This window comes from Protobothrops mucrosquamatus, unplaced genomic scaffold, assembly GCF_001527695.2.
Source record: "Protobothrops mucrosquamatus isolate PMUCROS unplaced genomic scaffold, P.Mucros_1.0 scaffold1851, whole genome shotgun sequence".
NCBI classification, from domain to species: Eukaryota; Metazoa; Chordata; class Lepidosauria; order Squamata; family Viperidae; genus Protobothrops; species Protobothrops mucrosquamatus.
The window spans coordinates 173,608-188,032 of NW_015387981.1; the positions used below are offsets into that span (position 1 = coordinate 173,608).

Genomic DNA, 14,425 nt, shown 5'->3' on the forward strand with positions numbered 1-14,425 from the left:
ATGTAAGCAATAATATCTCTATACACGTGCATATGTACGCCAGATTGGATCACAACGCTTATACAGAATGTACAGCAATTACAACATCTGCTACACAAAGACACACACAGGCACATGATTAAGAATGCAAGGAGCATCAATTCAAAAACCTTTGGGTTTTAGGGACAACCTGCCCTAGTCAATGGACATGTTTTTAATTTTGGTCTACCATTCTACAGTGTAGGGCCTAATTACACTGCCCCTGGAGTAGTTCTGATTATAAAATGACACTGGCATTGGAAAGATAGCTGCTCAAACAGTATTTTCTAAGATTTCATAAAGTGGGATGATTTCCCATTGGAGTGCAGTCTGAGATTTTCTATCATTGTCATCACACCTGCCTTATTATTTTCCCACCTACATATACATTTCCTCTATTGCTGTCAAATTCATTATTATACAGTCTGCATTATTTGATCTTATAATGTGCAGAATGTATCTGTTGCTTGGTGGTGCTAATCACCCAGAGGCATGTGTTCATTTATCTTCCAAGACCATACAATTCCCACTGGGTCTTGCTTTGTTCCTTCTGCATTGGTATTTTCTGCTGCTGTCCAGAAATTTGGCTTGTTAAATATTCGTGACTTCCTTTCCAACTTGATCTACAACCATCGTATTATATGTGGTGAGGCACGCTGGAGATAACAGTGTTGCTGTTATAAAGAGCTGTGATGGCCCAGTGGTTAGAATGCAGTATTGCAGGCTGATTCTGCTGACTGCCAGCAGTTTGATCCTGACCAGCTCAAGGTTAACTCAGCCTTCCATCGTTCTGAGGTTGGTAAAATTGTTGGGGGCAATATGGTGACTCTGTAAACCACTTAGAGAGAGCTGTAAAGCACTATGAAGCAGTATATACATCTAAGTGCTATTGCTATTGCAATATATATATATTCGCAGAATTCTGAGGATCCGGTGGCAGGATAAGATACCAGATACAGATGTCCTCTCCAGAGCAGGCCTATCATCAGTTTACACTCTGTTGATGAAAGCCCAGATGCGCTGGGCAGGCCACGTTGTAAGGATGCCAGACCATCGCATCCCTAAACAGCTCTTCTATGGTGAGCTGTCTCAAGGAAAGCGATCGCACGGGGGACAAAAGAAGCGATACAAAGACACGCTGAAAGCATCTCTCAAGTCCCTGGATATCGACACCATCTCTTGGGAATTTTTGGCGCATGATCGACCGACATGGCGTACCCTGGTTTACCAGGGGTGCCAGACATATGAACCCAGGAGGACAATCTTGGCACAAGAGAAGCGAGCACTCCGTAAAGCCAGAGCTGCAAATGCTGAAGCAACAGTGTCCACATTTCTCTGTTCAGTATGTGGCAGAACATTCCGTGCTAACATCGGTCTCATCAGCCATCTACGGACACACCGCTGATGGCCCATAATCCATAAGATGTCAAGGTCTTCATCAAAATCGATGGACGAACAACAACAACAACTAGTTGCAAACCTTGAATGGATGTGTCTACTCCAAGACAACAGACAATGCAAATTGTTTTTTTAAAAAACTCTATACTGTTGAAGCTAAGCTTTGATTTGAATAACGTAAGGTGGTTTGTTTGATTTTAATTAAATTGAATTTTAATTCAGTTCAATGAATATGAACTCGGCTGTTGTTTAATTATTATATGAATACAGCTAATATTGATTTATTCAAGCAATCAAGTAGAGTCTGAACAACTTAAATATCAGGCAATTCAAGACTGCTAAACCTTGGCTTTGAACTGGTGTTGATAGGTCCATTTGTAATGAGATCAAGTTCATGCAAGAACTGGCAATGGATGAATGACCAGATTTGGCATATATTAACCATCAGCTTGAGTAAGGGTGATGCTGCTGCCTTCTTAGCTATTTGCCTTCAGAGTTTTGAGTCTTCAGAATTCTTGATTGCTTTATGGAACTCCTACATTTTACACGTAGCCCTCAACTTATGATCACAATAAGGACCAGAGAACCCAACAACCCTAGAAGAAAAAACAGAAGTCATCTTCAAACATACAATGTAAGGACTGCAACAACCACTATGTAGGACAAGCATGCAGAGGATTGGCCAAATGCATCAACTAGCAGTCAGAAGACACGATGAAAACTCTTTGATTTCACAACATATAGACAGATTTAACCATAGTTTCCCTTGGGAAAATGTGACCATCCCAGACAAAGCCAAGTCCGAAAAAAAGGGAATTTCTAGAAGCCTAGCACTCTGACAAATCAACCATCAATAGACACATATATATTAACATCTATAGACTATGAAAAAGGGACAATCACCCAGGATCAAAAAGGCCCCAGCACCTCTCCACCAGCAATCAGCACCCAGATCAGCATGGATTAACTCCAAAGTTAACATGAGATCAACCTTCAAGTAAACAAGACCCCAATCAAGAAATTGCCAAAGAAGCCAACAGCAAACAGCCCAACAAAGAATCTCTAAAACCACCCCCACCAACATTGACAGACAAGCCACCAGAATATAAACTGACAGCAAACCCCACTCCTTAATAGCACTGATGATGTTACCTAGTTTGGGTAATGAAACGCCTGCAAGAAAACCACCAAGCTCAGAGAGCACCAAGCATCCCACAGCAAAAATTGTCTAATGCCTCCTTTAAGTTCTTATTAAGCACCTGCTTAGATCATTAGTGATCATATCAGTGAAGGAAAATATATGTGGCTCAGGGTTTAAATGAGGGGGGGGGGGTCCTTGGTGCTCTTTGAGCTTGCTTGTTTTCTTGCAGATATTTCATTACCCAAACTAGGTAGCATCACTGATAGTAAGGAGTGGGGTTTGCTCTCAGTTTATATTCTGGTGGCTTGCCCTCTCAGTGTACCGGCCAAACACCCACCACCAGACACACACACACACCAGCAATCAGAACACAGATGAGCGGAGATTAACACCAAGATTGACATCAGACCAACAATCAAGGAATAAACAATCAAGGAACTGCCAAACAGCCTAACAGTAAACAGCCCAACTAAAGAACTTGTAAGACCACCCCCACCAACACTGACAAGCCACTAGAACAAGGGTGGGGAACCTTGGTTCTTTTATGACTTGTGGACTTCAACTCCCAGAATTCCTGAGCCGGCCAGGCTGGCTCAACCTATTCTCCAAAGCAGCTGAAGGCAGGAGAAGAAGCAACGGGTGGAAACTAATCAAGGAGAGAAGCAACCTGGAATTAAGGAGAAACTTCCTAACAGTGAGGACAATTGAGCAATGGAAAAGGTTGCGTTCAGAAGTGGTGGGTGCTCCATCACTGGAGGCTTTTAAGAAGAGACTGGACAGCCACTTCTCTGGAATAGTATAGGCCAGGGTCTCCTGCTTGTGCAGGGGTTTGGACTAGAAGACCTCCATGGTCCCTTCCAACTCTGTTGTTCTGTTATCTTCCAACCTTGCACTACTTCTTTGAATTTCTCTATGCTCTGGCTCAGGGGTGTCAAACTCAATTTCATTGAGGGCCGCATCAGCATTGCGGTTGCCCTTGGGGGGCTGGGTGGGTGTGGCCAGAGTGGGTGCAGCCTACTGGGTGGGTGTGGATGGAGTGGGTGTGGCCTACTGGGTGGGCGTGGCCAGTTCTACATCATTTGCGTCAAGGGGGCCTATGGGGGGCCTGGGCAGGAGTAGGACAGATCTGAGGGTCTCTGGCAGAAGGGGGTGGGACCGGGACAAGTGCCAAGGCATGGTCCACCGGGGCAAGTGCCAAGATGGCCACCACAAAATTGTACATTGGCTCCCGGCCGGCCAGGGCCAAGGCAGCTGGGGCCGTTCCCTCACTGTTTCCAGGATGGCTTCGCGGACCACATGAAACCACTTCGCGGGCCGCATCCGCCCCCCGGGCCTTGTGTTTGACATGTCTGCTCTAGCTGGTGTCAGCTTTGATAGAGTCTAGCCACCGTGTTCTTTGGCAGCCTGGTTTCCTTTTACTGCTAACATAAATATATATAGCATCTTTTTTTTTTTTTTGAAAGCCATCCAGTTTGAAGTCATCATCAGATCTTGCAGGAGGTAATTGTATATGAATCATGTAATTCAGCACGGCCTTTTTCACAAGTTCAGAAGGCATCATCCACTTATGCTAAGAGGCAGTTAAGGGCTCCTGCAGCAGTACGGGTACCAAGAAAAAAAAAAGAGTCATTTGAGGAAACTGGAAATGGCGAGGTGAATGACAAGGGAGGCACTGAAACGATTGTTTGAATGTTTGCTCTCAGTTTGGATAAACTCACACGGGATCTGCCTCGCTCTTTTATTCTGGGGAGAGGCAAAATTTCTGCAGCACACAGAGCCTTTGTGCTGTTCAGAGCTGTTTGCAGAAGGCTGCATTGTTCACCCAAGCAGCTTTAAAAGAAAAGAACAGAAGGGATGTGGGTAGGAGAGGAAAGAGGTCCATTATTGGTGCATTTTATGAAAGACTACAAAGAATGACTTTGCCCCGGTGCTTTTTCAGACTCCTGCATTGTCAATGGCTGTGTGTGTATTTGCAGTTTCTCTGTAATGGGAAACCAGCTTGAGCAGAGAGCAGTCACCATGGCACTGGTGTAAAACCTGGCAATTTAAATCAGGATTATTTCCATTTCTATAGAAGCATTCCAAATACCGCAACCTGCACTCTTTCTGGAGCTGAAATGGTAGGACAAAAGGCGGCAAGGATCCTATTTCCTGCCCATCACAGAAATCACGAAGTTGGAACAACTTCTTCCCACCAGTCTGTGGAGATTCTCAGTCATCCAGGTCGTGGTTGCCTCAAAGACGCTTTTTCAAAAAGTAACTGGACTGTTTTTCTTTCCCTTGAGGAAGAAGAACAAAATGTCTAGTTTCTCATCCAAGAAGCTTCATCAGTTCTTATGGTGGAGGGATGGAAGGATAGGTACTGACAGTTGAGACTGGGTGGTGGGGGGATGGAAGGATAGGTTCTGACTGGATTTTGGGTGGGTGGGGGATGGGAAGATTGTATTTCTTTGCAGTCATCTGGTGGTTAGCAGTCTCTTGCCTGAATCAGAGAGCAATTGGTTGTGGAATCTTCTTGGAACTGCTGCAAGGACTGCGTTGTAAACTGGAGATAGGTGGTGTGTTATCCTTCCCCCTCTGTTGAGAGAGGGCTGCTCATTGTTAACATAAATGGCCTCTTTGACCCCTCTTTCAAACTATCCAAAATATGGACTTTGCTGTCTTCAAAAGAGTGACCTTTGTCTTTCAAATGCAGATGGACCACTGAATCTCATCCTGATGGGTTTGATCTCCTATGTCAGTGATGGCGAACCTTTTAGAGACCGAGTGCCCAAAAACCGGCCCCGCTCCTGCCCCACCCCCTGCCCCCGCTCCGCCCCACCCCGCCTGCCCGCAGGACCACTCACCGCCTCCAGGGCCCACCGCAGATCACCCAGGCAGCCCAGCAGCACCATGGCGGCCATGCCCTCTGCCCGCGCCCCACAGCATCAACTGTGCATGTTGGGGCATGAAGGCAGAGCCTTGTCTACGCTGCCTGGCTGCCATGTCCTTGGCTGCACTGCTCCGTGTGGGCCACGCTCAGGGGCAACTCTCCTCCAGGGGGGCTGCTGGTGAGGAGGGGGTCATGGGCAGAGGCAAGGCTGGGGCAACGGCATGTTTGCCCACAGAGAGGGCTCCGAGTGCCTATGTTGTGCCATGGTGCTTGTCCCGCCAGATTTTGTTTTTTTTTTTCCTTTTCATCATTTACCAAAACAAGAAATTGAGTTGTCACCTGAAGTTAAGGGAAGGCTCTTTATTTCACAAAAATGGGATGGGAGCCTCATTTAACCACGGCTCGTAGGCAGTGGTGGGATTCAAATACCTGAACAACCAGTTCTCTGTGTGGATGCAGGCCTGGGCCTCCGAGGCCTAGAACAGACTTCCAGAAGAGGCATCCACGCACTTCCGGTGGGCTGTTCTAGGCCTGGGAGGCCTCCTCCAGGCCTCCCAGACCTAGAACGGACTTCCGGAAGCAGTGTGCATTCAGCCGGTTTTCTAAATTCAACAAAATTTAGTTACCGGTTCTGCTGAACCAATGCGAACTGGCTGAATCCCACCACTGCCCATAGGTCATTCCTCCCAACCACTACACCACACTGGCTTTCAATTGCTCCTCCTTCTCTTTTTTTAAACATATTTATTTTCGTTTTGCCAACAAGGATAAAATACAAAACAGAAAAACTAACGAATGAAGGGCAAAATATACGTGTCCCAGGATAATGTTGCAGGATCCAATCTCGGTCGGTCACTGGGACTAAAGGTTTTGTCTTCCGAATGTTTGGACTCATGCCGGAAACCCATCCGTAGGGAACTTCTCTGTGTGCATTGGGCTGTTCTGTGTGTGGTAACTAACACTGAACAGTAACAATAGAGGGAAGAAATGGGTTTTTTTGTGTGTACAAAAGAAAGGAAAAAAATGACACCCCCCTAAATGTCAAAAATATCTAACATTGAATATAAAGAATCCACCCTGCTGGGTAGTGAAAGATTTTTTAAAAAACCTGGTAGGTTCTCCTCCCTTTATACGACAGGTCTATAGATTAATTATAAGCTTTCCCATTCTTACATGACAAAAATACTATATTAAAGAAAGAAATCCTCCATACCAGAGAATCTATCATAATATATACGTAGAAAGAAAGGGGGAGGGAAACAGTCAACAGGTTAGCCCAAACATTACACTAATTTTCAAACCCCTTTGTTAAGCATCTATTATTGCATAATTGTTCCTCCTTCATGGATTAGAGTGGAGGTAGAGGAAATGGCAAGATTCAAGAAGGATAGTGTGGGAAGTCAGCCCCCCCAGAGAAGGAAATATTAAAAAGGGCAGAAAAATATATTTCCTCAAAGGATCTTAAAGAGGCAGAACAGCATGGCCAGTTTTCTTAATAGCCCCAAATCTCCCTCCCCCAAGCAGAAACCAGCTCTGTAGAAATGCAGATGTAAATAATCCAGGAAGGTTGGAAGCCCCCAGCTAGAAGATTAAAAAGAGAAAAACACCTAAAATCTACATACTCCACCCAAACTCTAAGACAGGACATAATAGGATTAACCCACAGATGCCAAAGGGCACACTCAGACTCAGGTTAAAATACATGACACAGGAAATACAAAGCCTCAAACAGAAACAGGAAACAACCTCAAGAGCCCCAGAGGGTATAAAAACCCACTCCTTACATGTGCTCACTCTCTTTTCTTCCAGAGCCATCTTTCTCTCGCGCTCTCCTCTTCAATAAACTGCAACCTTCTTTCTAAAGCAGTCACCGTGTTGTTTATCCCCGGGTTGGACTGAACCATGATGAAGATTTTTCCTTCAACAATTGGATATGAATCCCCCATGATGGTGACCCTTGGCTATTTCTGCATTCCATGCCACAAAACGTCTTATGTTCTATAGATGGCATCTCCCACCCACAAGGTTAGCTAAAATGGGTCCAAATTTTTCAGCCATATGCTGGAAATGCAAATTGGCAATAGGGACCTATTACCATATGTGGTGGGAGTGCCCAAAAGCTTGTGATTTTTGGAATAAGATAAAAAAAAATGGCTGGAAGAAATATTAATGGTAGAGATAGAGCTAAAACCAGAACTCTTCTTATTAGGCATAACTACACAGAAATACGATAAAGGGAATATTTTACCTGATGTTACACATTTTCACAGCTGCTAGATTGGCGTATGCACAAAATTGGAGAAATAAAGAAACTCCAACAGAAGAAGAGGTTTTATACAAAATTTTATCGTGTGCCGATATGGATAGGCTCACAATGGAAATGAAGGACAAGACAGAGTCAGATTATTTTGAAATCTGGGACAAATTTTATTACTGGTGTGAATCAAGGGGGACTGTTCGGGTTATAAGCTAGTGTTAAGATAGAAATATATATAATTGTATGTTAGTATATAGAGAAATAAATTAGATATTGTATTGTATAGAAAAATATGTACTGTATGTATATTGAGAGATTAAGAACTATATGTATGAAGAGGAACAAATTGTTAGAAATACATATGCTGGAGTGTTACGTTATGTCCATTTTTGTTTTAACTGTATTATAAATAAAAAACTTAAAAAAAAAGAATGCCTATGACCAAAGAATCAGAAAGCCAGTCTGCTTTTCTTAACGACTTAAAGACCAAGTTTTTTTTCTCAGAAGTCTATGGAGCTTCTCAATCATCCAGGTCATGGTTGTCCCTAAGGTGCTTTTTCCAAAAGGCAACTGAACTTTCTTGGGGTCCCCCCCCCGAAAACATTTTACATCTCATCCAAGAAGCTTCTTCAGTTCTGAATTGAACAGGACTTCAGAACTGAAGAAGCTTCTTGGGTGAGAAGCAAAGTGTTTTCAAGGGAAAAAAACCCCCAAGAAAGTCCACTAGCTTTTTGGAAAAAGCACTTTTGGGACTTTTTCTCAGAAGTTGGTTGGAGACCTTTTGTAATCTTATCCGATATGATTCATTGTTGGATTGCCTCGGTAATAAGTTTGCATTTCTTTTTAATACACGAAAAGTACATTATATACAATATATCTTACAACAGCTTATTCCTGTTCTCCCTGTGTTTTTTTTTAAATTGCATCCCATCCTGTGTCATTTTGTGGACGAGACTGAATAAATCAACTAAATGCATACATAAATACTCACAAAGTAGTAGAAAGCATAAACAAGAGGGGGATGCAAAGGAAACAGCCATACTATCTTACTCAACTTGTGTCTCTTTCTAATTAAAAATAACAAGCACAATAGCTTTGAAAAAGGATGGCCCACAAAATGCATTTTAATTGAAATTAAGTGAAACGCTGAGCAGCAGATGATGTTGCAATATGCAAAACTTTCGCAAAGTATTCATCCTCAAAATTAAGTGTGCATGCACTGTGCAATTAATTACACTAGTCATTTAACAGCAATTGGAGTCGCTCCAGTAACTCTGACGTGTATAATCATAATAATCAGCCTGTTTGAGGATAAATAGCGTTCTTTTAGATTCCTTTGAAAGGTAGGATGAATCTTGATCTATTAGCATTTGAGCTGTCTTACTTGGCTAGTTCCTTGTTGATTATGTTCTCTGTAGACAAATCTTGGCTTAAGTGAATTCACAAACGTTACCTGATCAAAACTGGGTGAGATTTATTGGGACTTCACTTCTGTGTATTTTTTTAAAAAAAACTAGTCAGCCCATGCCAATTGAATAACAAGGAACGAAGTATAGATTGAAGAATTAATGGCTTAGGATTTGATCAAAGATTGCTCTTTGTGCTATATGGATATTCTGCTTCTAATTTAATTATTTCAAAGGGCTAGAAAAAAGGTCAATCTTCTCAAGTGTATACAAAAATCAAATCTATCTCCTTTCCTTCCCTTCCCTTCCCTTCCCTTCCCACCTGCCTCCCTGCCTATTTACTTAAAATTCTCTCTCTACCAAAATCTTGCAAGTCTTTAAATGCTCTCATCTAAGATGCCTTCCTGCCTGAGCAGGGGGTTGGACTAGAGGACCTCAAAGGTCCCTTCCAACTCTATTATTGTTACTGTAAGACGAGAATGCTGGAAACTCAGGCATTCTGCCCTGGAATCTTGCAAGATAAGACAAACACATGAGATTTATGGCATATTTTAATCCTTCGATCGGTATTGAATTTTATGACTCCATAACTCTGTTAGGAATTGTGAAACCCAAAGCTTTGACATTGCCTAAGGACATCCATTTTATACTGGTCTGTCCCATGCATAAAGATATTTCTAATAGAAGTTCTCTGTGATCCAATTATAAAATATTTATTAAGAAAAACAATGAAGGAGGAATGAAACAATAGTTAGCAACTGAATGGCGGCCTGAGAATCTGGTCAAAATCTTTCCAGCTATATGGTATTAACACCTATATTAAAAATGAAATTAGACTTCCTTGATTCAGTTGAATTTTCTGGATTGTCACCACATAAACTGGAATTGAAGATAGGATCTCCCATTATTTTAATGAGGAACCTGCATCTTTTCAATTGAACAAATATGAGAAGAACTCCACAAGAATCTCATTGTGTGAGATTCAAACATGTGTGTGTTAAAAAATGATACTGTTATGATTCCAAGAATTACACTCAGTTTATCAGAAAGTGAAGATATCCTTCTTCAGCAGACACAGTTCCTCACTCCTTCCTTCCTTCCTCCCTCCCTCCCTCCCTCCATTCATTCCTTTATTCATCCATTCATTTTATTGCCACCCAATTCAATCAAGTGACTTTGGATGGCTTGCAAGTCTACAACTGTAAAACAATTAAACAATTTAAAAAACAGCAAAATAATATTTGTTCTCACTACACACAAAGCACAAGGACAACCCATGGAAAAGGTGCTGTTTTCGCTGGAGAAACTGATATTTCAGCATAGTCAGCTGTACGTTGCTTTAAGCCAAGGAAAAAGAAATAAAAACATTGCAGTATTCCTAAAGAATGGCACATCATCCACAAGTATTGTTATCAAAAGTGTCCTTTGTTAAATGAAAAATATCTATATTTCTTTTGCTACACGTCTTTCTTCTTTAATAAAATGGCCATTCTATTTTTTCTGTTTAGGTAAGGAAATATCTCTGAAAGGAAGACCCACGGGTCACAGGTTGTCCAATAATGCAATATAATCTGACACTGCATTTATCACAAATGCTCTATGTAACCACAAAATCTGTAGCTTTAAAAACAAGAACAGTTCTACAGATTTTGTGTATTTTCCACTAGCGCACCTTGATCTGGCTTAGGAAAGGAATCAACCAAATAGAATAACCAGCTTATTTAATCTATAAATCATAATTTGAAATGGTCACTTCCATTTTCTTTAACTCATTGCAACAGACAATATTTAAAAGCAGGACCAGTATGTTCACCTGGGTAAGCGCTTTTGAATGAAGGCAAATATACATGTCCCAGTATAAATTTGCAGGATTCAATCTGAGTCGGTCACTGGGTCCAGAGGTTTAGTCTTTCAAGCTTTTGGGCTCATGCTGGGACCCATTCTCAAGGAACTTCTCTCTCCAGTATGTGTGCATTGGGTTGTTCTATGTGTTGTACCCATGTTTTCCCAAAAGTAAGGCCTACCCTGAAAATAAGCCATAGCTTGATATTTGTGGGTGGGCCTAATATAAGCCCTACCCCAAAAATAAGCCCTAGGTTTGCGGCGAGGCACACACTTAAAAATCAAGCTAGGATGGGGGTGGGGGGGTGGAGCTGCCCCACCCGTCCTGCATCCACTTACCTTGCAGCCAGGCCTCTCCTCACTGGCCCACTTCTGAGGCCTCTTCTGCAGCCAGGCCTGCATTTCTCAGTCACGGGGCTTTCCAGAAGGCCTGTGCAGCCAAGAACCAGCTCGGTACTCGGCTGCCTAGGCCTTCTGGAAAGGCCTGACTGCAAAATACAGGCCCGAATGCAGCTGCAGAACTTTGGCCCCAGAAGAAGTGGACTGGCTGGGTGGGGCTGTCGGTGCCGGAGGTGAGATAAGGCCTACCCTGAAAATAAGACCTGGTCTTATTTTGGGGGAAACACTATATTTATGTGATGCCTGGTTGTGTGTGGCTTTTAGTTGTTAATTGGGGCATTGATGGCTGCCTATTAAGTCACTGGTTGTTTATTTATTTATTTATTTATTTATTTAATTTAATTTATATGCCGCCCTTCTCCCAGCGGGACTCAGGGCGGCGCACAACATATTTAAAACCAAAGCATATCTACAATCCCCCCCTTAAAACCGAATTAAACCAAATTTTAAAGTTGTGTCTTCCAAATTCCTAAAAAACCCAGTATAAAATCCACCCTAGGTCAGGTCCGCTTGCTGAAAAAGCCATGTCTTGAGGGCGCGACGGAAGGTAAGGAGATCCGGAATTATCCGAATCTCGGGGGGTAGTTCATTCCAGAGGGTAGGGGCACCCACAGAGAAGGCCCTCCCCCTGGGGGTCGCCAGCCAACACTGCTTGGCCGACGGCACCCTGAGGAGACCCACTCTGTGTGAGCGTACCGGTCTGTGGGAAGGAATCTGCGGCAGAAGGCGGTCTCGGAGGTTGTTGTTTCCTTGTGCTGCCATGTCCTTGCTGCTAAGTACCTAAGTATGTGGCAGCACAGGAAACAACAACCAATGATTAGATTAGATTAGATAACCTTTATTGTCATTTTTTCCTGTGGGCACAATGGCACACATTAAAAAAATGAAATTTAGTTGCTTTCTCTCAAAGTGTACACATACATAGCACACATTTAAAACATACTATATACAACATATGTATAGACTTACAATGACTGAATAGTTGGCCATCAACACCCCAATTTATAACTAAGTGTCACACACAACCAGGCATCACATAAATACGACACACAGAACAGCCCAGTTCCCTGAGGGTGGGCTCCATCATGAGTCCAAAAGCTTGGAAGACTAAACCTCTGGCCTGGGTGACCGACTCAGATTGAATCCTGCAAGATAAACTCTTTTTTTCTAATGTAAATTAGAAATAATAAATTAGTCCTGGATATAATGAACTATTTGGACAACAACTGGACAATGATTGCTTTCAATTACATAAAGATGTAAGGTTCAGAAGACTTACTGGTGCAGGTCTTGTTGAATTTGGGGTTCTCCTGAGGGGACCCCTTCAGTCGGCACTGGAACCGGTGCTGCCAAAATTCCTGAAACCATGGATTTCGCTGATTGGTTTCTGGCTGAAGTTTCAGGTAATATTCATCAAACCACTTCACACCAGGAGACTGGAGCTTGATTGTTATTCCACCAGCAGCTTCACGCTGGTAGCCTTCTGTCACATCATACCTGTCTGCCCAGCCATCACTGCAGAGATAAAAATAAAAATAAAAAGAGAAATGTTTTTGTAGGGAGAAGTCTCCTTTGAACCATGAAAGGGAATTACTGGAATATATTCTTGGCAATAACCAGGGCATCTGAAGTTAACAAGNTATGCAAAACTTTCGCAAAGTATTCATCCTCAAAATTAAGTGTGCATGCACTGTGCAATTAATTACACTAGTCATTTAACAGCAATTGGAGTCGCTCCAGTAACTCTGACGTGTATAATCATAATAATCAGCCTGTTTGAGGATAAATAGCGTTCTTTTAGATTCCTTTGAAAGGTAGGATGAATCTTGATCTATTAGCGTTTGAGCTGTCTTACTTGGCTAGTTTCTTGTTGATTATGTTCTCTGTAGACAAATCTTGGCTTAAGTGAATTCACAAACGTTACCTGATCAAAACTGGGTGAGATTTATTGGGACTTCATTTCTGTGTATTTTTTTTTGAAAAACTAGTCAGCCCGTGCCAATTGAATAACAAGGAATAACAAAGAACAAAGTATAGACTGAAGAATTAATGGCTTAGGATTTGATCAAAGATTGCTCTTTGTGCTATATGGATATTCTGCTTCTAATTTAATTATTTCAAAGGGCTAGAAAAAAGGTCAATCTTCTCAAGTGTATACAAAAATCAAATCTATCTCCTTCCCTTCCCTTCCCTTCCCACCTGCCTCCCTGCCTATTTACTTAAAACTCTCTCTCTACCAAAATCTTGCAAGTCTTTAAATGCTCTTATCTAAGATGCCTTCCTGCCTGAGCAGGGGGTTGGACTAGAGGACCTCAAAGGTCCCTTCCAACTCTATTATTGTTACTGTAAGACAAGAATGCTGGAAACTCAGGCATTCTGCCCTGGAATCTTGCAAGATAAGACAAACACATGAGATTTATGGCATATTTTAATCCTTCGATCGGTATTGAATTTTATGACTCCATAACTCTGTTAGGAATTGTGAAACCCAAAGCTTTGACATTGCCTAAGGACATCCATTTTATACTGGTCTGTCCCATGCATAAAGATATTTCTAATAGAAGTTCTCTGTGATCCAATTATAAAATATTTATTAAGAAAAACAATGAAGGAGGAATGAAACAATAGTTAGCAACTGAATGGCAGCCTGAGAATCTGGTCAAAATCTTTCCAGCTATATGGTATTAACACCTATATTAAAAATGAAATTAGACTTCCTTGATTCAGTTGAATTTTCTGGATTGTCACCACATAAACTGGAATTGAAGATAGGATCTCCCATTATTTTAATGAGGAACCTGCATCTTTTCAATTGAACAAATATGAGAAGAACTCCACAAGAATCTCATTGTGTGAGATTCAAACATGTGTGTGTTAAAAAATGATACTGTTATTGTTGTGTCCCGGGACTTGCAGCAAGCAAGCCCGGGCGGTCGCCATGGCAACGGGCTGCGGAAGCTGCCCGGGGCCAGACAAACTGGCAACAGCTTGTGCGCATGCGCAGGAAAGCGCGCGCTCAGTAACGAGTTTACCCGGACCGTTTGTGTTGCTCTCAGAGCCGGTTGTAAGCAGAGAAGAGAAGCAGGAGGCCT

At 42.3% G+C, this 14,425-nt stretch overlaps 1 protein-coding gene across 1 annotated transcript in view; it reads right to left on the reverse strand.

The window, feature by feature from the left end:
- Window positions 1-14,425, reverse strand: part of GRM5 (glutamate metabotropic receptor 5) — an 82,260-nt gene that overhangs the window by 61,036 nt on the left and 6,799 nt on the right. Inside the window, exon 3 of the mRNA XM_015823369.1 lies at window positions 12,613-12,848. Within this exon, the coding sequence (XP_015678855.1) occupies window positions 12,613-12,848 (236 nt within the window). The remainder of the gene's footprint in view (window positions 1-12,612; window positions 12,849-14,425) is intronic.